This window comes from Neodiprion lecontei, chromosome 3, assembly GCF_021901455.1.
Source record: "Neodiprion lecontei isolate iyNeoLeco1 chromosome 3, iyNeoLeco1.1, whole genome shotgun sequence".
In the NCBI taxonomy this organism is placed as follows: Eukaryota; Metazoa; Arthropoda; class Insecta; order Hymenoptera; family Diprionidae; genus Neodiprion; species Neodiprion lecontei.
The window spans coordinates 8,375,329-8,402,008 of NC_060262.1; the positions used below are offsets into that span (position 1 = coordinate 8,375,329).

General features: G+C 36.3%; 1 protein-coding gene across 7 annotated transcripts in view; it reads left to right on the top strand.

The window, feature by feature from the left end:
* LOC107216528 (ras GTPase-activating protein raskol) overlaps positions 1-26,680 on the top strand; it is a 226,219-nt gene that overhangs the window by 111,840 nt on the left and 87,699 nt on the right. For 4 of the 7 annotated variants that reach the window (XM_046735810.1, XM_046735803.1, XM_046735804.1 and 1 more), the window contains one exon: positions 18,454-18,570. The exons of 2 other annotated variants lie outside the window; for them this stretch is intronic. In XM_046735810.1, coding sequence (XP_046591766.1) covers positions 18,454-18,570 — 117 coding nt within the window. Of the gene's footprint in view, positions 1-9,301; positions 9,671-18,453; positions 18,571-26,680 lie in introns of those variants that run through there. One more of the 7 variants, XM_046735812.1, reaches the window with a different exon arrangement.

Here is a 26,680-nt window from a genome sequence, read left to right on the forward strand (position 1 = left end):
AATATTGACTTGATGATCGATCATTTATCTATACCTAACCGCGAACGATGAATATTTGCGTTAATAACACGAGTAAAAGAAATAAACGCTCGTGATTAACATCGTACTCCGAAAAATCGACGGCCACGAATAAATCACCGTCAGTCGATTCCTGTATTAGAAAATAGTATATTGTGAAACAAGAAGGCAAACGCGGTCTTTTCGGGTCAAGCGTAAGTTTGCAACATGAGTCGTAGGTGGGCACGAATACCAGCCGAAGACAAATATTGCAAAAACGCGAGGCGAAAAGATCGTTGTCCTCTTTGTTGCACACTATTCTCGGAGGTTGGTTTCGCGTAATGTCAGATTTGTTCACGACAGCGCGTGCGCGCAGTAGTGAAAAAAGCACTTTCGATTCCTAGGACTTAAAAGTGGTCCTTTCAGCACTCCGCGCATGCGCATTCGCAGACTCGCTCGACCGTCATTGGAACGGGTACTTCGTGTGCGGAAAACACGCATGAAAAAACGCGTAAAACATGTTCGCGTTATATAATAGTTAATTCGAACCTGTTCTCACTACTGGTTTCAGTATTCGTTGATTCCCAGTTTATTAATTATAACAATTTACCAATTGGTTTAACCCTTTCAGTCATAGTGGGACCGCTACGGTCCCACCTTTTAAGAAATCGCCTCAGAGCTCTAGTATTGAACCAAGGCCTCTGAAAATACGTATCCAGGGGTTTTTTGAGTCTCTGATCACGAAAATTCAAAATGGCGGATCCGCTATAGTCGATCCAATTGGGCAATTTCACAATAAAAATTTCAATCACGTAAAATCTTACTTTATCAGGAATATTCCTTCAAATGTACATTAGAAATAAGTATTTCAGTCAGTTTGAGATGAAATTTGAGATGGTTAAAATCCGTGGTTCCTTATCATTATCATTTAAATATATATGTGCGTGCGTGCGTCGTAATAGGGATATTGAAAAAAAAAACAAGTAGAAGAAAAGCGGCGTTTGCCATCTTGGATTTAGAAATTATGAAGTTATGACTTCAGATTCGTGATCAGCCATTCCAAAATCCCCCGAATAACTAAATTCAGGCCAAAATGTTGAGCAGGAAGATATAAGATATAAAACTTTACGTCCACCATATCGGATCCGCCATTTTGAATTTTGAAAATCTAATGCCGGATTCGTAATCAGCGACCCCGAAAACCCCCGAGTACCAATTTTCATCGAAATCGGTGCATATGAAAAATGTATGACTGAAAGCGTTAAAGAAATTTTTCGGTTTAGAGTAGCGCAGATTCGACACAATCTAGATTATAATAACGGAGAATATGTGATAGTGTAAAAATGGCACATTATAAATTTTTGTGCTTCTTGGTCTAAAATTAATTGAAATAGTATTCTACTACTACGCCAATGAAACGTCTTTTTTAAATGGCAAATGAAATAAATTTTATCCTTGCAAATTTTCTCATCTATTTTCATCAGCTTTGCAACAGCAGTATTTTACGAGTGTAATTTAGGAAAGTGTCATACCACCTCAGCTGTAAAGTTTCCTCTTCCGTCCAAACTTTTATCGTAAATTTGACGCTCGTCAAAAGTCTTGAGAGCTCGTTACGGCCGTTGGATTCTGACGTTGGCGTTAATGCGCTTACAATATTTGACGCACCACTCCCATTGAATGTACAACGAAGCGTGCAAGTCTGATGTTTGCGTATAAAGAGGTCCGCGTCTCGTAATATCGAAATGAAAACCTGCCTCAACTTTATAGCGAGAGCGAAAATAAAACAACAACGAATATTTAATTATCAGTTGAATAATTTAGTGCCGGCATTCACACGTTAATTGCGTCGCTAATTACTTCGAGAAAAATTTCTAGTTATGCAGGTGATTATCTGTCAAGTCTTTAACCACTTTCGATTTGTCCTATCTGAAAATATCGTTCGGCAAACTGAATGAAAACGAGTCTTGTTACTGTGATCAAATAATCTAGCATGTGCTAATTAATTGGTTTGACTGTAAAGTTATGACAACGCTTTATTAACTCAAAAGTTATATCAAGAATAACGGAATATTACAGCAACTGAAAACGAGAACTATAATCACGTTAGATAGTAATTACTTGAACCACAGTTTTAATAAATAATTCCGGTAACAAACGTTAACGTGAAAAGATATTCAATGTCATTATTACCAATCTTGTTTTTGCTTGTTACCTTACGAGGCAAACGCTATCTACTTCATCGACACGATTAACGAGAGCTTCTGACGTTATCGTTGTGTTTATGCACACTCGTATCATATCACCGGTCGGTAACTTACCAGCAAAGTCTGCTCCGTCAGTTACGTAGGTTATTATTACGTTGGCAAAAATATGCAATACCCTGTAATGCCGACTGTATTAATGCCGAATTGTCTCATCTTTGCCAGCCCAATTTTCAAGATCGAGACATCTGAGAGATTTTAGCTTTTTTCTAATATGCACTCTCCATGTTTCTAGACAAATGATGTTTATCATGCGGAATTCGTTGTGAAATTGTATCGGAGTTGTACGAAATTTTCGTATCATAGGTAATTGTCACAATAAGCTACACACTCATTTATTCAGACGGAAACTTGTCATATGCTTGAAGAAATTGCGGTTAGAAGTTATAAGGAGAATGAGTAAATAAAAAAATTTATCCTTTAGTTTTCCTTCTTTGGTAGATTAAAATTGTAAACATGTTTTATAACACAAGCAGTTTTCCGTTTGATTATTTTTTAGGGAAGGTTACGTATTTATTCAATTCTTTTATTTCTATTTTGAGTTGTACCGATAAATTTTAATTTAAAAATTCTAATAAATTAATCCTAAAAAAAAAAAGTAAAAATAAAAATAACGATTCATTCTGTATTCATAAGAAAAACATTGGACTTCTTGCTTCATTTGTGAACCGTTATATCTATATTTTCGTGTATTTTTTTTTTTTTCTTTTAAATAATAAAAACAAATTCTAGTACCTAGACAAATCATAAAAACACAGAATAAAGAAAACGATCCTGTATTGCAGCCTTCGATATTTTGGCGAAAATTCTGGCAAAGTCCTGCGATCTTGCGCATTCGTTTTATTCGACATCCGAGATAAGATAATCGAATAAAATAAGAAAAAAATTTCGTTTTGCAATTTCCGGCCCTGTTGATACGTTTCCGGTTGACCTGAATTATCGTTAAGAACTGTCCAAAAATGTTCCAGAAAGCTTTTCCACCGTTTGTGTATTTGTACAGGTATTATAGGTTATATATATGTATGTGTATGTATATTCGGAACTGTTTAAAAAAGTGCTGAAACAAAAACACCATAAAACTCAGATACGTGTAAAAAGTTCGGCCGAAGCGAAAGCCGAAACCTAGCAGGTTGAATTCCATTAAAACAGCGTTCCTGATACAAAAAAAAAAAGTGTAAACCATGAATTTCAATTAAAAAGAAAACTCGGTGAACAACAATATGGTAGAAATAATTTGATTTTGAGGGTATTATTATCGTTAAATTGATATGAAGATCCGAAAAATATGTTTTAGAGTGAATTTTAACTCATGATGATTTCTCAATTAATCAATATTTAGTCTCTGTGAATTGGTGATAATTCTACCTTCGATTTACGGTATCCGAGACTATTCATCGGCATAAAGTTGACATAACGCCAACTTCAGGCACGATTTCGGTATAAATTATGAAATCGATTGGCAAATATCGGATTTCTTGTGAAGTTATCGCCAATTCTGCCGTTCAAATTTTGTGGTGTGTTTGGCCACGCAAGTCACTTTCAATCACTTGAACAATAATCGTCATTATGGTAAGTGTCTTACTCAGAAAGGAATTGAATTTCAAACGAACTTTCAAATTCGATGTAAAATATGCTCTATGCCTCATTTACGTAACTCGAAATGAAAGAAAAATATTGTCAAGCTGTTCGTTGTTTTCTATACTTCATTTCTTTCAGATCGGCTATCCAAGTTGTGCTGAATCTTCTGTATAATTACAGCCCATCTTCAAGGATGAATCTACTAAGCCTTGCGAAAAGTTGAGATAAAAAAAAAAACCGTTTTTAATATCTCCAACAATGTTATTAGCGTTAATGATTGTGATCGTGAACGAAACAACATCCCTACTATGTGATAGAGATGAATCCGAGCAAATTTCAGTGATACAAACTCTAAGATATGAAGTATTTGAGTAAAACTTTGTTTTTACAGTTTTCATGTTTTTGGCCATACTTTTATCGCTGATCAGATCTGCAATAATTTATAGAGAAACAATGAAAAAATCTCACACGATAGTTCAGTTACAACGTGCTAATACAATTGTCGACGAACATTTGTTGTGCAGTAATTGCACAAACTTATTTTTATTTAACCGGGAAATTAAAGACTATGTGTAAAAAAAAAATAAATAAATTCTCTGGATGTTCAGAAATATCTACGATGAAAAATATAAACCCAAAAACATTGGAATCTTATCAAAAACACGAGAGTTTAATCACTTTGAACGTTACAATTATCATACCTTCTCTCAAATTGTTAATATATTAGCCCGTGTCATCCAAATTTGCTCAGATACGTTTCTATTAAGTGGAACGGGCGTTGTTTCATTCGCATTCACCACCATTTTGGTAAGTATCATTGCTGGAGATTTTTCGACCAACTTCTCATCCAAACGACGTGCAAGCGCTCATTTATCCTTAACCAACCAAACAGCCAAGCCACCACCCCACACGGCGAGGTTACTCGGAAGCATAAACTACTTTTTAAAGAGAGTTTATTTTTTCGTCCCTGATTCCTTTTAATTTTATTGACTTCCCCGTATCTTTTCTTTTTTTTTTTTTGACTGTTGTACGCGTCACACCGACACACCGTGGCAATAAGCTTCTACTATTTGTATACCGAGGAGGATGGAGGAGAGTAAATCCGTACGAGTCGGTCAGTATTCAGGAAGTGACGCTGGCTTGTTTAAAAGTTAATTATTATCTCTCACACCTAATTAACCCAAGGGGTGCTTCACCGCGAGAAAACACTTCCCTGTACTAGACTCTGCATGCAGTAAGTACGTAAGGTTGCACACGTGACTTACTCGTACATGAACCAGTTCTTTGAGTATCTCTCCAACTAATAATAGGAGCCTTCTCGGTACAGTGGTGCTCATTTATTAGGTTACAAACCTTGTGTCACGTTACGTACATACATGTGACGACAGATGCGAAGTCAGCCCGAGAAATTTACTGGATTTCACAAAACTCGTTCAACATTCACGTTTCAATTTATTGCGTAGCACGCTCTGTCGGCTCAAAAAATGAACATCATGCCACTTCGCATATATTTAAACAGTGACAGTGTCGAGCGTAAACCACAGCGATAATTATTTTAATTCCACGAATACGAAATTATCCGTCCGGTTTTAACACTAATTATTAGAATTTGATCCGCATAAGTGTCATAATTTCTATGCATGAATCATAAATTGCGAGACCGGAAAGGGATGTTTGTTTTTTCTGTCCGAAGAAACTGCCAGCTTTTTTTTATGTCCTAGCGATTCTAGTTTTCTTCATGATTGGTACATCGCTTAAACGTAGGTTGATGTTAAATTTTCAGTTTTCAATTGATTAACATTCCTCATCTCACAATGAAACGTGGAGCTTCGAGTCTACTTGAATCATCACAAATACTGCTACATTAATCATTTAATGATTAAGTTAAATGGCGGTGTAGAAAAATGCTTCAGATGAAATCTCTTACTTTTTAGGCAAACGTTGCGTAAAGCAAACATTTTTTTAATCAGTCGAAAACACAAATAATTACAATATTACAATATTTTGGGTCGACAATGTACGAATTAACTAAATGTAGGAAATCAATTTTGATTAAAAATGAAACGGTTTTGACACAACGATTTTTATATCGTATTCCGATGTGACGTTGGGGAGACGTCCAAAAACCAGTACATGAAATTTGTCTTGCTTTCAGAATTTTTATCCGCCATATTCAATTCACGAACGAAATATTCAGAAATGTCTCACTATTTGGCAACTTTTGAATGATTTTAAACTACAGATGAGTCTGCAAAACACGAGAATGTTGTTTTTCGTTTGCAGGTCTACTGAATTTCGTGCAATCCCAAAGTCAAACGTCACTAGCACGTCCTAAGAGAGCAACGTTACATAAATCTTTCAAACTTCAATCTCATATCGTAACTCCGCTCTCATCCTGAATTCAAGGTTGCGTTTTGCTACACTGGAAGGATAGAATCTAAACGCTGAGAAAATGAACTGATAAACAAACAATAACACAAGTACATGTAAAATTTCACGAAATACCATCGAAGATTTGCCGACACCTACATCACAACCCCCTCATGCATGGTGATGCAGGAACAGTATAATACTTATATCTTTTCACGCTCTGTGGTCTGCATAATGGCAGCATCGACGTCCAGTTATAAGTTAAAGCACACAGTACCCAGTTCCATGTATACATATATATATGTATAATAAATAACTGGCCGCTGACCGACGTCCGCAAGAACTGCTAAAGCGTTGTGTCGACATTTAACCGCAGAGAGTCCCGAGACGCCGCGTTGTCTGTATCGTTTTCCTTATAAGTTACAAGTTGTAAGTGTGTTTAGAAGAGAGTTTATATAATAATATTATGCCCGCAGCCGCGCCTCCTCGCGTCAATATCGCCGCACTAAATCGGGTCCCGCTTCGACTCACGTCGCATCGCCATTTAGGGCGAGGAGACGTCTAACTGTAATCAATGTTACAAATGTCTACGTGGATTATTTAATAACAGTCATAGATTTCCCGATGCCGTGCGAAATTGCACGGCTGGTGAATTCGAAATAGGTGCTGCGGACTATCGAGTTACGTAGTTATCCTCATCATTCGTTGGTCTCAAAGAATCGCGACCAGGTTTAAAAGACCAAGTGGCGTTATTGACGTTTACGCGAAAACTGGGAAAAACTTGATTCACAGTCATCGTCCGTGTAATCGATACTCTGCGAGTGATTGGTGCAAACACTCTACATGATGCAAATTTTAAAGGTGAAGGTCGATCGTAACCGAAATGGAAGTTACAGGAAAAGATGACTGCAGTATTGGAAATGGAGTTACCGAGGCAAAATTCGGTCAATAGAACTTTGTTTGCGTTCCGATCACGTTATCATCTTGTACTTCATTGAAACCATTGACTTCTTTGAAACCATTGATTTCATTGATCTGACACCATGTTTCGGCCTGTTGAAAACTGACGTTTTCTTATGAAACAATTAGGCTCGTGAGCAGTGATTGCGACTTGCAACGGTCGAGCGAATAATATATAATGAATAAGAAAACAAGGCGTTACTCTTGTATCGCCGGATATTCTCTCGTCGGCCGGAAGCCGATCCTACTTGCGTTGTTACCCATGCGTCTCGGGCACCATTTGTTCCTCGGACTTGGTCGACAGACAGTGAACGGATTACGGTAGCGGGTTCATCCGTGTACGCGGTGTTGAATGTCATACGTCTACATGTGATACTCCAGTTTGCGTAGTACGATAATTGTCGACGGTCGCGTTTTTACCTGACGTCGGTCCCGTCAGCTTGAGAATTGCTGATCGTGAATTTACACTTGGAAAGGTGACGTCCACGATGTAGGACCGACCGAGTTGTTCGATCCTCGTAGTGTTGAAACGAGGTGAGAAGATACGACGAAATACCTGACGTTCGTGGTGGTCGAAGTGTGCAGTGATCTGGAATTGCGTAAAATTGGAGAATGGACATTTAGGAAAGCCGGCTATCGTGAAGAGGGCGTTGTTATCGTGACGGTGATGATCGAGGAAAAGTCGTTTCGCACCTAGTCTTTGTCTTCGAGGAACGAGTATCCAGCACGGAAACACGCTTGCAACGAGAACTGTGAACTGTGTACACCGTAACGCTGTTCGTGTATAACGCCATCGACTCTCCATGCACTAGGGATTTTATCAAGACCGACGACCACATCCCTGAACTCATTGTGGGGGTTTTTCAAGCGACGAGCTGCGATCTGTGCACAAACGACAGTCTGCTATTTGTCGCAATTGCGACTGTGCCAAGTTCGATGAGCTTTTACATTTTTGTTGATGTACATTGGGTGAATTTGGTTCCTATTTATTTTTGCGATTATTCTACGAATAAAACCATTAATCGATGTACATGTTCAACTTTCGTTGAAGACTTTTTCCGAAAAGGCACGGGTCCGGTGTGTTTACGTTCTCGACGTTCTTTTCGACCTTCTTTATCGTCCTTCGAATGTGATTCACTCAAGCTTTCTCGCATTTACCTGTGATAAGCGGTTAATTTCACAGCTCTGTTGGATATGCGAATAACGAGACAATCATTGAATGTGAAGAGTGTTTAATTGTACGTTCGACTTCTTTTGACGTAATGGAATATGAAGACCCATCAACTAAATTTTTTGCAGGTTCTGTAATATACCCAAGTATATAGACATTCGGCCCTCAATCTCAACATTATACGTGTTGAAATTATTGATTTATTGATTGATTATTGATTTCAAAGTATATGCTCGGCATCAATAGTATTGCTACATTTTGGAGATCAAATACTTATGGATAGATGATATCGGAATAAGAATGCATTGGAATCTGTAACAGATTTTCTGTATTCTGTCATGTCGGAAGTTGGTCATATGTACCAATTTCATGAAAATGCAGATTCAGCTACGTCTTAACTGATTATCGAACATCCCAACTTTTCTAATCAAACATTATGTACAATTGGTGATAATTTAATAAAGATGGTTGATTATCACATATTTTCCCGGAAAATTATTCGGTTTTTCTGTAAAAGGTGGGGAAAAAATTTGGGCCTAAGAATCTTCTGCTCAACCTCATTCAGTTTTGATGAAAAAAGAAAATAAAAAAAAAGTAATTACGTTGTATGAGAAAAAGAACTGTGACAAACAAATTTTCCATACGATAGAATTGGGTATTTTTGACGGCCCAGGAACGAATTGATTTAAGTTCAGGGAACAATCAATTTGAAACCTTGCGAGATTTGCAGAGTAATTATGCTGAGAAATAATAGCAGTAAAGTAAAACAGGTTTTAGAAAGCTGGAGTGATCTTTTTTATAGTAGTTTTGTTTGTTATTCTGGAAACTTAAGTCTTCCAGAGAATTCATTACTCGAAACTGATCGAAGCTTTATTCTTCTTATTTATCGAAGTTGATTCATACTCCGGTACTCCGAATCTAACCTAACCTATTTTTCTACCCAATCATCATTAGCATCATTGTTATTCTTACAATTAGACGCCGACGTGCGGTAAACGGCTGGACATTTTAACGTGTATACGTTACACCGCAGAAACGGAGACAATTGTGTGAATTTTATTCGGTTTTAAAGAGTGAGGAATCCCACAGTGTCCTTGACTCGCGATTAGTCACGAGTGTTTTTTACGCGGAGTTTGCCTAATTGAACGACGCACACACAGACACACAATCGCCTTGTGACCTGTGAAGTGAATTGTCCAAAAGTTGTACAGCCTGTACAATTGTTTCACATTTTTACTGGATAAAATGAATCGACGTGGGGCATGGAACTTGATAACGCGCCGGAAGAAGAAAAAATTTGACTTACTACTAAACGAGGATGTGTACGAAATATGTAAGTACCGTGGGAAAACACTTTCTGCCTTTATTCTTGTCGTTTATTCACTCATGTGTCTGGTCCTGCTGCTGCTACTAATTAAGACGCTTCCTTATAACTTTATTCGTTTCCATGACACTCTTTTTTCTCATCAATAAAAGTTAAGACGTGCTTGTAGCTGACCCGAAAAAAATATAGCCTAACACAAGCATGAAGAATGATTTTTTGTGTTTTGCTTTACGATTTTTGAGCCCAGCTAAAATTTTACCAATACGATCGACGAAGCGAGCGAATTAATAGAGTCGTTTTTTTGGACTCGTGAAAGTTTAGCAACAGCAAAGAAACCCTATTTCTGTTTTTCGTGTTGTAACTCTTTTCTTGCCGGATCTGCAGCAATGCTTTTCTCCGTTTTGTTGTTGACGCATTTACGTAGATTACACGTGTCATGTATCAGTGAGCCGTAGTAACACCGAGTACACATAATGATGTTGCGACTGTCGTTACTTGGTGTTGAAATAAAGGCTGATTGTACGGTGGCCACGTAAATTATAATTATAACCGCATTTTTCCGTTATTTCATAGTTTTAACTCAGTCGATGACTGTGCACTAGGTCTCTGCAATAATGGAACTAACAGTGACGTTATTCATCCTGTAATACGGAGTGCTGGAAATTAACATAATCTCGGTCGGACAAAGTGATGACTAACTCGACTTGCATCTGCTTCATGACCGTCACAAGAAACATCGGTGCCTCATCAAACTTTTCCGAATATTGAAATTTTTACGTGTCTATCGTCTTACCGATTCCTTCTCTAACGAATTTTGAAAAACTTACACTCATTCTTCATCATCTTATCCAAACAAACAATCATTTCTTAGTTATTCGGAAAACTTTTATAAATTTTCATGCTTTGTGTGAAATCAATTACGTCTGCATCGTTTATCTTCGGATTCCAATCGCCAATCGCTGATTGTTTGGCAAAGATTCGAGAATCTTCTTCCCTCATGCGGCGTACCCCTGAATCTAATAACAAATACGCTCCTGAACAAAAGACCAATTATTCTCTGTTCACTCTTGGTGTTTACCAACAATGATTAATGTCATAATTCCGAGAATCCAGATACCAAGAATATCCAGAACTTGATAACAATGGATTATGGATATCTTTGTGAGTGAACAGAAAAGCTCAAGTTCTTTTCCCTGTTGTTCTTTATACCTGCAGTCAATATTTGCATTTCTAGAAAAAAAATCGGCGTTTTACCTAACAAACCTTGTGTCCCTAGAGAGGTAACGAAGCCACGCTTGACGACATGAGCAATTCTCTATCCACTTTACACGCATGCGAAATGATCTGTTTCAAGCACGTGTTGAAGAAGTACTTTTTTCTTACCACGTACAAAAACTCGATGATAGTCCAACTTCGAGTATCTGCAAGTGCATTGTGCAAAACCCTCAAAAATCGTCCTAAAACAAAATGAAGTTTCATTGACTCCTAGGCAAGGCTAATAAGGCTTGTTTCATTCTGGCAACGACGTTGAACCGATCAGGAAGAACAGACCCAACACGAGGCATGTAAAAACTGTCTCGGACTAGGTTTAAAAGTCCATTGTTCGCTGGAGGTAGTGCAGGCCACAGGTAACCAAATCACTGAACGAGGGCTTAAGTTTCTCCTCAAGTTCTCCGAGGCGTTGGATGCCCGTTATCCTCTATCTTCCACAGCACACTCACGCACATTTTGTCCACACTCGACGCTTCATTGTCTAGCAGCGTGTAGGCAGTCTTCGTATCCAAAGGTTATTACATAAACTCTTCAACCAGCTTTGGCGCCCATTTCTCACTCCACGTTCCATGCAGGTACGGCCTGTAATTGGAAACTCCAAGCAACACGCGGATATAGTTTTATTGCACCACCCCTGCCTCATCCCTCGGCTATGAAAGTGATCAACTTACCGTTCAACTACGTGTACGTACAATGGAAATGAACGTGGCCACTGTGCAGCCAGTTCTAATGTCATATTTCGAGGTCGCAATTTTCTGGGCGCTAGCGTTTTGTACATATGTTGCGACGCGATAACCACTTTGGAAAGCAGTCACTTTTAAATCGCTTGAAATCCCATGAAATCGCACGTATATTCGCTTTCGAACTCGCAAACCATTTTGGAAAGCAGCGAGGGTCCATTAACTCCCGAGTACACTCGCTTCTTGCTATCTTATTTAGCTTATTTTGCCTATGTATCCAAAGACTCGTCGATACTCGCCGATACTCGCCAGCGATAAGTAAGCAGTCACTTTAAAATCGCATGAAATCACTTGAAATCGCATGAAAAATGGGAATTTCCTTGAAATCGCAAACCGCTTTGGAAAGCAGTCACTTTAAAATTGTTTGAAATCGGTTAAAATGACTTTGAACTTACGTGAAATCACACGAATCGTATGAAAGCCATTGAAATTGCTTGTAGTCATTGTAATACTTTGTCACCTGATGCATGACCAAATACCCCCTCACCCTGCACGTGCTGTACTTGTTTTTTTCATCCTTGTTTCTTTATCCATCGTCCTGCGGGTAAAATGGTGGTCGATATGAGAATGATTCGATAGGTAGGTGAAAGTTTTTGAGTAGTTGAATATTACAAATGTTCACCTGGGCGAATTATTCTATTTGAAAACCAACATTCAGAGATTATAGTTGAAACTCGGCTTTTGAGGATCTTCGCGTGAAAGTTCACGTACATCGTATAATTAGTATTGAAAATAATAGTAGGAAATATCGTTAAGTGTGCTCAAGTAGTAGTTATGCGCAAAACACTTGTAATTAAGTACGAGAAAATCCTGTTGGCTCTTGACAGTTCAGGGTAAAAAGTAATTACTATTTTTCGATGAACGTAACTTCAATTTAATTGGTAGGTTGAGGTTAGTGGCATACTTTTTTTCAAATGGTACGATACAGTCACGTGCCATCACAAAATATCGTCTTAAGGGGCACACCAAGTGTGACAGCCTAAAAAAGAGGCGACTTTTGGGAATTTAACAAAAAAAAAACCACTCTATCAAATATTTTTAAATTTTAAGGGTATATTTGAACATATTTTAAGAATACACAGTAAAATTTTTGAAGAAAAAAATTACATATTTTTCGAGTTACACGCGATCTTCGACGGCGCTGAAAAAAAAAGGTCCTCCACTGCTGCGGTGATTCCGGCCTTCTCCGTGGATGAAAACGAGAAAAAAAAAAATTCTTGTTAAACTAGAAGATATTGTCCGTACAATGACCAACCAGTTTTTTGATCTGATCAAAAATCGAATTTTGGCAGGCCAAAAACGACCAAAATTTTGGGTAAAATTCAACTTTTTTTTAAAAACGCCGCCATTTTGTCAATTTTTGATTTTTTTTCCGACCGTAGGTCATTGTACGGACAATATCTTCTAGTTTAACTAGAATTTTTTTTTTTTAGGGTTCATCCACGCAGAAGGCCGGAATCACTGCAGCAGTGGAGGACCTTTTTTTTCAGCGCCGTCGGAGATCGCGTGTAACTCGAAAAATACTTAATATTTTTCTTCAAAAATTTTACTGTGTATTCTTAAAATATGTATAAATATACCCTTGAAATTTTTAAATAATTGATACAGTAGTTTTTTTTTTTTTTTTAAATTCCCAAAAACCGCCTTTTTTTTAGGTTGTCACACTAGGTGTGCCCCTTGATAGAAGTTATATGTTTTTTGTGAAAGTTAAACGTAAAAACGGGAAAAAAAACTAGTCAGATGTTACCGCAGAAACAGAAGAATCTCTTTTTGCGTTAAAAGTAGAAAAAGGCATCCATATGATATCAACTTATTGTCAGTGAGGACAGAATCTAAAGTTAAAGGAAATTGCTATTTACACGTGAACCGTATTTACTTGTAAAAAGTTGTTTTTTTTTTTCAGTGCAAATAGTGTAATATTTCCAGTCATTAGAGTCAAGCAAAATTCACATTCCTTCGCGATTCGAAGAAATAAAAGATATTTTTGACCTCGTCATGCCAATCTTGACATTCCATAATGATTCACTATCAGACTAGTTACGGATTTCAAAGTTTCACGCATGTTCAGTGAATTCATTAACCAGCCAGCTTGTGAAATTCAAACATCATTCGACTCATCGCTTCTTTCTTTTCTCGAGAAAAAAATATCACGATCATTTATATTATATCGTGCTCGCTCACGTATACCAAGGAGAGGTCTTTATCTAGTCAGTTGTTTGGGATACGGGAAATTAAAGATATCACAAGATTCATGTGAGATACGTGGAAAGCTGGAAGGTTACGACGCTACAGGTAATAGTTAAAGTGGTCAGTACGTATTTGGTCTCGTCTTACGTCTGTTTTTACAGGCAAATGGACTGGCCGAAATATCGGTGTACTTGTACCATTAAATTTCGACCGGTTACCGTTCACCAACTGTCGACGGTCTTCGCGTTCGACGAGTTTTTCTACCGATGCCACGAATACAAGCTTGTAAAGAAATGTGCGTTAACGGAGAGACGCTGACTTCCTTCACCTCGCAAGAAAATACTCACGATAATCGATTTATGTCCTCTTTTCGTAGTAAATTAATTAAACCAATTATCATCTTCATTTGATCAACCAGTTACGGTCAATGACCTCCGTGTATACGAGTTACAACAGTCTTACAGAGATACGGTTATAACGGAGGATCAAGCTCATTATTCTGTATTGCATTTTCGGGAAATGGAAAATAATTGAGCTTCGTTCTTGCACCCAAAGCATCACGTGATCGATCAACGTTTTTTTTTTTTTTTTTGTTTTTTTTTATGGCAAGACAAAAATATTTAACTATTGTACTGAGACGAACGTTGACGGTAAACCTGTGAAGATTCAAGTTGAATGTCCATCCTACTGTTTTACAGTAACGTAACAGGGTACAGTTTTAATTACTAATGAATCTTTCACAATACCATTTAAACGTGACAATCGTCGTTCGAGTTGAGTTCTTTGGAACAGATATGAACATCTGGAGGAAAAGAAAGCGCGGAAGGAAAAAAAATTCACAAGTATGTTACAGTATCATACAATCTTGACAACAGGATAATAATACTGATTTTATTTTTATAACAACGCTTCGTTCCGTCACTTTTCCTTTAACGTAATTTCTCCGTAACAGAATCGAACTTCACCTCAAACCCAAGTATGCTTTCCAAGCATGCGGCCCTGGAAAAGTTTTCTTGAAACTAACCTTTTTTCTACATAAAATTTTATTTTATTTTATGTGGTAATACATCGAATATCAATACAGTAAATATTACTTATGTGTGAAGATAAAATTAGATTTTTTTACCAATCCTACTGAACTACGCAAGGATAGAAGAAGGTGATGAGAACGAAGTACGATTTTCAAATACCAAATTGTTGACGGCGAAGGTTCCTGACCTTTCCGAGACAAAGAATACTTTCCAGCCGAATGTTAGATTAGATAGCATTGCCTGGATCACGGCTGATAGTCTGACGTATTTCCGCTCTGTTCTTCTCGCGTCGCGTGTTTACGTACAGAGATTCAGCAAACGATGGGAATTTCACTTAAATTCGTCAAATTATTGAAATATATATTTAAGCGATGAGAACAATTTCTTGTTTTTCAAAACTCCACGTACAAATGATACAACGAATGACAAGCGAGGTCTTTGAAATTCAATGATACGGCCATTAGTTGAGGAGTAAGAGCAAGAAAATTAGGTCCTTGGCGCAATCTTCTACAGAATTAATTTTCTTGGTAGAGAACGTTTCGGGGTGTCCCCTGAGTATAAATTTAAGTTTGCGAGAGGGGGGGGAGGGTTGAGTTCCAGCCATCGTCTTGGAAAACACGTTTTACCAAATATCTCGTGAACTCTGCATCGTACGAGAAATGCGATAGACACCTTTCTTTTAGGTTATGAAATTCTTGACATTTTCCTGTACAGTGCATACATTTTTATTTATGGAACGGCAAGCTTTTCCCAGAATGGTTTTTGCTAAATATACAGCTATCGTTTGATGATACAGTAAAAACGGCGATGACGAAATTTGTAGAACATAAAATTTCCGAGAAACTTTACTTCAAGTTTGCTTTTCCTTCTCATTGCTGTTGTTGATGTTCATATTTTTTATGCATGTAACGCGATGTGCGAACAACTTTATCTGGCTGCATTGATAATTTTTTTTATGACAAGACGTTCTACCCATGCAAATAAAAAAGATCTGTAAATACCTACTTCGTAGTTCTTCGTACTATTTATAAGTTTCCTAGCTTCACTAGACAGCATTGTCATTTTTTCGGACACTTTTTGCCGTTTCATGTGATATGAAATGTTTTACGTGTACTTATAAATAACATTTTCACCAACAATTCACGCGGTTTACCAAAATGTAGCTGTCAAATAATAAATTTTATGGAAATAAGTTTGGAAATCTCATATTCTACAAATTTGGTTATCACCATTTTTAATATTTCATCAACCACGCTGAAAATTTTTTGCCTCGCTACAATCAAAAACCTATGCACTATGCAAAAAAAAGTTTCCATTAAAAGTTGAGGGAAATTTTACTTTCTACGAGAACGATCCGTACTGTTTTTTATCCTGAGATGCACGGTTCTCGAGATAGATTTGGTAAAACGTATTTTCCAGGATGGTGGCCGAAGCTCGAACCTCCCCCCCCCCCCCCCTTCCTCGCCATCACGCCAATTTGGATTTATATTCAGGGGACACCCCCAAACATTTTCCAACAAGAAAATCAATTCTGTAGAAGATTGCAGGAAACTGTACCCGGCTCTTGGAATAAAAGATTAAATCGAGCTTTCTTTTGAACATTCATTTGTTGATGCGCATATATCATACTGACTGATCACGAAACTCCGGTTCTGAATTCGCATTTCTACGGTTTCTATTAAAAATGAGGAAATATTGCGTGTAGACGCGAAAGCAGAACGTAAACCGATGATCAAGAAAAATATTAACAGAGTCAGACGAAGTTTACGAGCATTAATTGTTTGTGTAAATAATAATTCAGTTTAAAAAAAAACATGATTTTAGAAACACTGTTAATATGGCATACCCTTCTGTGTCAGGATAATGGGTCTTTAATTTAGAGTCTATGTAAAAGACAATTATTACATTTATGTGTGGTTTAAAGATTGGCAAAATGGATATTTATCCGCGTCAGTATTTTCATTATCTTTCTGTTATTTGCATAAGAGATTATGATAAACTGTGGCTTTCAACGCCATGGGAATTGTCCCGCGCGGAAAAGTTTACACCACGGTCTTACATACAGGTCCGGAAACTAGTAGGGTGGGGAATGACTCAGATATTGAGGCAAAACCGTGGTTCTCGTCTTCGCCGTCTCGGGGTGAGCCAATCATAAATCAGATCCGAACAGCTGATTTTTCGGAATCAACAATCTTGAATAACACTCAAAAATGAAGAAAGATGCGAATAAAAAATGATTGAGATGTTTACTAGCATTCCATGGCGGGCGTGATAATTGTTTTATTTCAACGTAATCCTCAAATGTTTAAGTCAATAAAATCCATAAACATCAAGCGAGGGCTCACAACTTTTGAGACAGTTTGAGATCTTGTGTAGATGATCCACCGTTTACACACTTTACACTGAGTTATGAACTGTCAAAAACTTCGATGAGCAGGTTATCTTATCGGTATATATCTATATCCATCATACGCCTGGCCAATGGCGCCCCTAGCGGATAGATAGGAAACAAGACCGTGTGCCTCACTAACGGTGACACCCCCTACCACTCAAAAGTGCCGGAGTTACCAGACCTGTATGTAAGACCGTGGTTTACACTCATTGTGCTACCGTACGCGAAAACGGAGAAACCATCAGGATCCAGTTTCAGTACTTTACAATCCGCTTTTGCTTCCTTTTCAATCTTTAATCTATAATTTTCACTGCTTTTAATTAACTGCTTTGAGGAGATTTATGCATGAAAAGTAAAGTCAGCGCAATAATATGTCGAATAAAAACGGACTAAGCAAATGTTTAAAAAGTTTAACTAACCCTCATCGAATTGATGATTGTAAAAATTCTTGTAATCTGGAGAACGAAACATGCTAACGATCAATTTCAACTTTAAACATCCTCTTGTAAACAACGTTAGAGAAATTACATTCTTCTACTTTGTTATTGAAAAAAAAAAACCCAATAAATCTCGTTCAATTTTGACGAACGATAGTCTGTTTTATTCATAAATAAATTCACTACCAATCATTTGAGATAGATTTTTGTTAACAAACTGGTTGGTTGGTAAAAAAATTCAATGTATACGATCGTTATAAATTACAGATGATGAAACTTCTGATTTAGCAATCAATACGTTATTGTCAGTCAAAATCCGACTCAGACGATGAACGGAGTTCCATACAAAATTTTCATTAAAGGTATTCTCAATAAAAATCGTACAAGCAGTGTGGATGTTCTAATAAAAAATTATTAAACAATGTTATTTCTCGGAAATTGTGAACATAACATAAGGTGTTTACGTTTAATATTATGCGGTTTAAAATATTATCTCGTATCTCCAAGACTTTTTTTCTGTACGTAACTATATTAGCTTAATTGGGACTTTCTAAGCCTTTGTTTTATCACGTACATATATACATATATATATATATATATATTTTTTTTGTTGCGACCGCTTTTTGACCTCGTTGTACATCCCATACACCCTCAACTTGTGTTAATTTATTCTCGAGTCTGGTATACACACGTAGCATGAGTATAAAAAGAAATTTTTCCTCATTCAAATTAGCCCCGTTTGCAAGGAGAGTGGCAACTTTACCCAGAGACGTTAATTGGCGGAAGGATAATCCAAGGTCCGACCTCATATCTCTCCAAGAACATGAGACCGTACACATCGTGGTGGAGTGTAAGTTGACAATAATTTTAAATAATTAAAATATTGACAGTCAATAAATAGGTTATACATTATAACCACAGATGTGTACAATTGTTAACAAATCATTCGTTTGATTTGTAAAAAACTCACACGGATATTGTTCGAGTTTCGACCACTCGAGGCGCTTTAACATCGTTCTAAGATTTATTGCAGCAAATCGCAACTCGTCGCGCGGATTTGGAAATTACGTGATTACGCTTATCGCCTGTGCTGCGAAAGAGATCTTATCCGCATTGACGTTATGCCGAGAATAATATTGGCCAGCGAATGTTTACGGAATGCGAGTAGTGCCGTATTTCAATTCCCCGACCGAAGCAGCCCGGCGCTCGAACGAATATTGTATCCTTGGCTTTTCACCAAAATCTACTTCTGGAATTATTATGCATCAACATCTCCTATATTTAGGTGAAAAACAATCCATAAATCCCATTAATGTTAGCCGGGAATTATCAATAATATACAGTTGGCCATTGGCCGAGATATGGATACATAATTATATATTCTCATAAGTATGGTTATATTTGTATATAATATATATTCTTATAGGTATGCCTATTATACGTTTAACATAATTTATCCAGGAGCAGTGAAGATGTAACGCTACTGAACGTCGCCGTAGCTGCTACACGTTGTTTAAAAACAATATTATTCCGTGTTTTAACCGTCGCACACGTTGAGGGTATAAAAACGGATAGGAAAACACTGATAAAATGTGCCTTTAGGCGCGTTTCTATTTTCGCTAGCGCAAAAGCAGTCGTGCTCATTTATACAAATTATTCGTTCTGTGGATGGCTTGAAGATATTCAAGGCTACGTTTGACATTGACTGTGGTTTCCACAACACTGCATCGACATAAATTTTTAGTTTTAGTTATTACGCAGTCTTTAACTGTTTGCATTTTTCACCGTAACAGAAAAAAATGACGATGAGTTTTGTAGTTGTGAATACAATATTCTAGTATTTGTTATTATTCCTTTCGTTATGGTCATTCGTACGATACTTTCTTGCAACTTTTATGACAAATTACATGCTTGTGCAATAATAAATTGACGTTAAGACCTCGTTTAACTAAACAACTGCAGTTAACCAGACAAACAGTGGCAAAATAAACGGGAAATATAGCACTGATAATTATAATTACACTAAATGGTTACTTGTACCAGATTTTCATGCAATTCCGACAATATTTAAACTGTTCTTGTAACGATACCCATTTTACTCGAATTTTGTAGTACAATTGTAACAAATTTTTTATGTATTTTTTTTTCAATTCTGGTTACATCTCAAGCTTTGCTGAGATTTCAAGTACTTGATAATAAAACACACAAATATTATGGACGCCGATTCAAGCAATTTTGAAAGGTTACGTTCACCTGGATTTTACCGCCGAGTGAACGTAAAATCATCTCATCAATTTACCGATATAATTAAAAAACATTTTGAATTTGTGTGCTTATTTTCTGGCAACATTTTTGCTAAAAAATGATGAGTTGCCACAGGACCTTATTGTCTCATTTCATATGATCTTCTTAGGTTTACGGATCAGGCTTCTGATACTGAAAGAAACTTTTTTAACTCAAAAAATATATATTTATTTTAATATATCTTTGCTAGATAATATATAATTCATGGTGGATTTGAATCAAATGTTTGTTTGTTATTTCTAAAGATGTCATCGTAAACTGACATTTGAGATTGTTGAATATCTGTTAAGGATTGTACAGAAATGAATATTTTTTTATAATTGGTGGCATCGCAAGTTCTCCCAATCAAGGTATACCTTAATTTTTGCATATTATAAAAATTTCCATCCAATATTTTTAGGGGAAAAAACATGCTGGGGATGAAATTATAGTTAATTGAGTAGGACAATTGATTTGTGTAATCTTCCGTCTCCTAAACTCTCAGCAGTTGTGCAAAAAGCGAATTCAATACTGGTAATTTCATCTCTTAACGCTACGAACGTCAACTTGATGGTTCTAATTAAATCGTTTCAATTTTTCTATGCATCAGATCCTCACGATGCAAATACCAAGATTTTCGGACGAACCAATGGAAAAGTTTCGCCAGTTGACGTCAAAACAAGCAATCAATTTAAAACTTTTGAAAGATTCCGAGATAGATTAGAATGTTACACACGAAACATTGACTAAATTCTTCAGTACACGAATAGTGGACATGCGAATACTATTTTACCTCTGCACGACCCACCACGTTTGTTTATGCGCGTATCAACGTATAGTTGAGGTTATGTTGTATTTTGTACGCGCGCGTGCGCCTGCGCTGTAGGCTCACTATGACTTGCCGTGACGTCAATTGGTGAAATGCGCGACCTTGAACGAAAATCGGTCCTGTTTCGAGCACGCTTTACTCCTTACTAGCGATGACCACTGAGTTAAAATAAGTCGATGCATCGATCTATCGAGTCCAAAAGAATAATCGAACACAACTCGATTGAATGGGTAAATATTAAGCGATTAGTTGATTATTCCGTTTTTTTTTTTTTTTTTGAAACGGTGCATTTGAAACCAAAATTTCGTAATTTCAGTATGTAGTTTTAACTTTACATTGCCACATCTATCTTTTTCCTGTGTCATTACCACACCGGGATCTCGTGGTTTCTATTCGGATTTTTTTCCGTAACTACAGTTAAAATTGAAATATTCAAGTCTTTTTTTTCAGTCGATCAAGAATCGATCAAGGAACAGCCCTGTGATGGAAAAAAATTGATAGAACGAAACAACTCTGAGATGTACGAGTTTAAAAAGAAAAGAAAGTCCAAAAACGCGAGAAAAATCTCGATTTCACACTTTCTTTTCAAGAATTCATATCTTCTGTGCTAGTTGCCCGTTTTAAAAATTCTTTCAGCATCTTGATGGGCACACTGCAAAGCACGGAAAAAAAATGTGGTGATCCGATATTTCAATATTATCAACAAAATTTCAAGTGGTCAATGTAACAAGTTTTCGACTTTTTACGTTTCAAGTGATTTGCACGATACAGAATACTTTATATTTGCACCTGAAACTTTCGCTTTAATTGATGTTTTTTCGTGTATGACATTCACTACCAGTTCTCTGAGAAATTTGTTCACACGTGCATGCGTAAAAACATTCAACAATTTCTTAAATTAAATACAAGCTGGAAGGAGAACGAGATCTTACAAATGTCCATGTGTAACATAAAGTATTTATTAGTTTTATTTTTCAATCAATATAATGACAATTCGATTTAAGTTATTACTAGTCAAACTTGAAGTACGAAAGCGCTCTTATTACAGGCAAGACTCTCGCAGCTGCGCGTCTTACTTCGGATTTGCAGATTTTGACTGTAAAATACGTTAGTAATATTTGTTTGAGTTATTGTGTACAAATGTTTACTCGGTAGATCTTCAGCTTGAATCTGGCAATAAACAAGCTGGCCAATACAGAGCTCTAACCCGAAGCGTCAATTCCGACTTCTATGATTTTTTCAATTGGAAAAAAAAAATCTTGAAAATGCGGAAAAAATATTATATTGAACAAATATATAATATTATAAACATAAAATGAATTGAATTTGAAGTACTTAGCCTCCAGAAAGTTACGTTGTTGCCACACTGGGGTCTCGGAGACCCCGGACTCGATTTAGACCCGTGTCACTACTGAGGTAATCCCAAACTTTTCCTTCAACTCCTTTTCATTATACAAGGACCAACCTATGCAAAATTACTCTGGGGTCTTGGGGACCCCGGTGTAGCAATCTAGGGTTGAACACCAGAAACGTTGTTTGATAGTTTCATTGAAAATAATCGTCAATTTCAAATAGAAATATTCATTTATCTTTCACTTATTATAGCAAATAGGTCTATCAGTAAATAAGACACTGATAATAATTGATGCTTTAATCACATATATTTATATTATATTGCGTTGTTTATGGGAGTAAAAAAACAAATCGATTTTGAAAAAAAAGAACGAAATCAATTATACTCGATTAATCAGGAAAAAAGTTTCGATTTAATAGAAAATCGATTAATTTTTGGACATTTTTACTCCTTACGCTATGACAAATACAATCTTATCGTTCGATTCGATTCTCCAGTAATCTCTCTAAATGTCCTTAATCCTGCTATTCGATTAAATGATCCAAGTCGTTTTAATCCCCAAATCATGAAATCTTCAGCTCGTTCGTATATTGTTGCTTCACGTCGCAACGAATTATTTCCTCAAACTATTACAGAGACCGTGAATTATGCGATAGGTCGCAGGTATTTCGCACGGGTGAAATGAGAAATGCGAATCACGTTTACAGGCACTAACCTCTCGTTTATCTGCCAACACCGTGCCGATATTGTTACGTGCGAACGCGTGTTCTTCGAATCCAACTGTTCTTTAATGTATTCCACCATAATACATGACCCTTTTCATTAAGTGAGATTTATTTTTCGTCTCAATTTCGTCTAGTTTCAAAAACCTCTATAATCACGTTTAAACTTTTATGAAATTTAGGTATAGAATCAAAATTGCGTTAAAAACATATCTAACGCATACAAATAAATTTTGTTGCTCTCTGGAAAATCTTCAATACGATTCTACCTGCAATTATGTTTCAAATGTTGATGCTTTGAGGTGTCGAGTTCATTAAAAAAAGTGTCGGAATTGGAAACATTACGAAACAAAATTTAATCAGAACTATTTTATTTCGTTATAGAAAAATGTATTTTAACGAACCCTCGTCCATTTTGTTTGCAATGGTTCAATTCTTTACAAAATGTAAATAATTGATTTATATTTTACAACGAAAAAATCTATTAACCGTTGTTTAAAGATACTTCACCGAAGACTTACAGCAAAAGTATTCAGAAATTGGAAGTGCCCCTGATCCATGAAAATCTTACTTACAGAAAAATTGTAGCATTGAAAACATGAATTATAAATACGATATGGTTCTGAAGTTGTTGGAAAATAAACTGGCTGTATTTTTTGAGTGATTCTTCATTTTCATTTTTTCTTAGTTATTAATAGATAGACGTTTCCCGGTCGAAAGTTAACAGAGTCAATTGGGTGTTTGTATGAAAAAATTGTACATGCGTATCGAGCAGAGAATCCAAAAATAAGTAGGTCATATTTTGGCTTTTTTTAATTAAATTAAAATCGACGACATTACACTAGTTTTCAAACTACAACAATATGACGTCACACATGCTAAGGTATTATATCTGTATATTACGAAATCAGTGAAATTCAATTGCTCGCAACATCCGCAATTATTATTATTCAGAAACAATCGAGAATGCAATTTAATTATTTTATATTTCTCTGTTTTAGACACTTCTGGATATTTTTTTTTTATTTTTCAAATCCAAAGACCCAATTTCAGTTTCATAAATCTTCAAAACTTGGTTTCATCTTTTCTGTTCTTGTAATAATTAATTATTTTTCAAACTTGCCACTAGCCGAATAAATCTTAACGTTTTTTCCACACTTTACGCAAATTATACTTGCAATATTTGAGCTTGCCTTGCATTTTGAGTCAATAATATCTGGCAATATCCACGCCTATGAGCCGACTCGACTGCCCGTACGTACAATCGGTTGCGGAAAAAATGCGATGATTAAAACATCGGACCTTAACGACCTAATTGTTGCACGTAGGTACACACCTACGGTCCACACTCGTCCATCCATCCATCCATCCATCCATCCATCAGCAACAGTGGGCGCTGAGCGTACGTGTCCTGAATTCCAATCTGCGACCACTGTGGTTTCTATAAAGCAGATACCCATCTATATTTATCAGTTTCGTTGTATGCATGCACGTATGCACATACGTCATCATTTTTTCCCGAGATTTTTATTGTCAAAGGATAAAGGCTTGTCTGTGAAAAGTTGGGAAAGGAGTGAAAACATCGGAGTAAAAATATTGGAGGCTAAAAATTTTCAAAATTCTATACTTGAAACCTTTTATCCGATTGTTCATACCTCGGTTTGTGTTATTGAAATTCGGTAAGAAATATTGAGGCGAAGCTTTTTCACCCCACTGTAAAAGTTTGAATACGCTCGCCTAACTCAAAGTAAAACTTGACTGATTTAGTAGGTGAGCCCATAGGTGAATTCTTGACCTTTGTGATTACTTTGACGATTTCCGACTTCGCAATTTTTCACTCTCACTCCTCTGACGACGACCGAACCGTAAACGCCTATCTGACTGGAGCAAACATGGAGTGCGCTCTTCGAAAAACTATAAACTTCTATCGAATCTACGTTTCTTATTAAATTTCAATATTCTTCGTGATAAAACAAAGATACATAGTTTGCAAACAAACACGGTCGAAGTAAGGAAAAAAGAATGGGATGGTTCGTGATAAGTTTTTATACCTTTACATTTTTATTTATACACCTAATATGTGCATTTACATCCAGGTAATTTTAAGGATGTTGCTGCTTTGTTCTATCTCATTTTCTGTCGAAGGGAAAAGGTTATGAGAAATTTTTTTTTTATCGATGAAAGTATTCAATATTCATTTCCAATCCTTGTAATAGGAATAAAAATTCCGTTACACCACGTTTGCGATGGGAACCTAACTCATAAAAAGTGAAACGTTACGAAAGCTGCAACGCTCCTCATTGGCTGGGCAGCGCGAATTGTTGCCCATGTGATTCAGCGAGACAGAATACTAGAGAAGGGAACTGCGACAGGCAGCGCGGGTAATACTGTAATACATATATATTAGGGTGGGCCAAAAAAGTCGACTATTTTTTTTTTTAACTTTATACTCCGAAAACTTGGTTGGTAGAGACCTCGAAAACATTCTCTCCGAGTATGATCTCTTAATTTTAATAGGAAGGTCCTCCGCCTCGCAGTTTTCTATTTTTTCCTTATGGTGAGGAAGAAAAATACATATCTCGGTATCTACTATTGACAAATAAAAAATGTGTATCATATTTTCACAGGAAATTGAATTCTCTACAAAAAAGGTCTCTTACAATTATTTTGTATACCTCACTGTTCAGAAGTTATTGAAGGTTAAAATTTGATCATTTTAAGGTAGATGTCTTTTTTTTTATGAATTTTATAACTCTTCAACAAAAAGTCATTATAATACGAGCAACTCGTATTTTCGTTGGAAATTGAATTCTCTACAAAAATGGTCTCTTACAATTTTTTTGTACACCTCACTGTTCAGAAGATATTCACCGTCAAACTTCAATGCACACTATTTTTAACAGTTTTTTGTTAATAATTCAAACAATTTCAATTTAATTCATGAGTTTCGGGAAAATTTGTACGAATTTCAGTTTCTGTCGTCGAAGTAACTACTATAAAAGTTCTCTGTTTCAAAAACTTTTCGTAATTTACCATTTTTTTAGTATTTTTACAATTTTTTTTTTTATATTTTGAAATCCCAATCATGCTCTTAATTATTTTTATGGCGTTTGTTCAGAGAACAATTTAGAACTTTTTTTTACAAATTATACATCAAATGTTTTGCTCGAGAGGATTTTTGTTTTAAATCCTATCGCTTCGTCTGTTTGTCTTGCGCAGCTAACGCCACTGTTAAAAATAGTGTGCATTGAAGTTTGACGGTGAATATCTTCTGAACAGTGAGGTATACAAAAAAATTGTAAGAGACCTTTTTTGTAGAGAATTCAATTTACTACGAAAATATGATACACATTTTTTTTTTTATCAATAGTAGATACCGAGATATGTATTTTTCTTCCTCACCACAAGAAAAAAATAGAAAACTGCGAGGCGGAGGACCTTCCTATTAAAATTAAGAGATCATACTTGGAGAGAATGTTTTTGAGGTCTCTACCAACCAAGTTTTCGGAGTATAAAGTGAAAAAAAAATAGTCGATTTTTTTGGCCCACCCTAATATGTATATATAAAATATGAGTAAAAAATTTCTACAAATACTGTGCGATGAATATTGTGCTCAGAAAGCGATAATCAATTGGATTTTATATACGAAGCGTAAGAAGCTTCGCTTCTGTCGGGTGTTCCACGACACCGCACTTTTTTTTAATTTAATGACATCGTCGGAATGTTGTTTCATTTGTGTTCGATATTATTGGTGCAAACAGCACTGTTGAA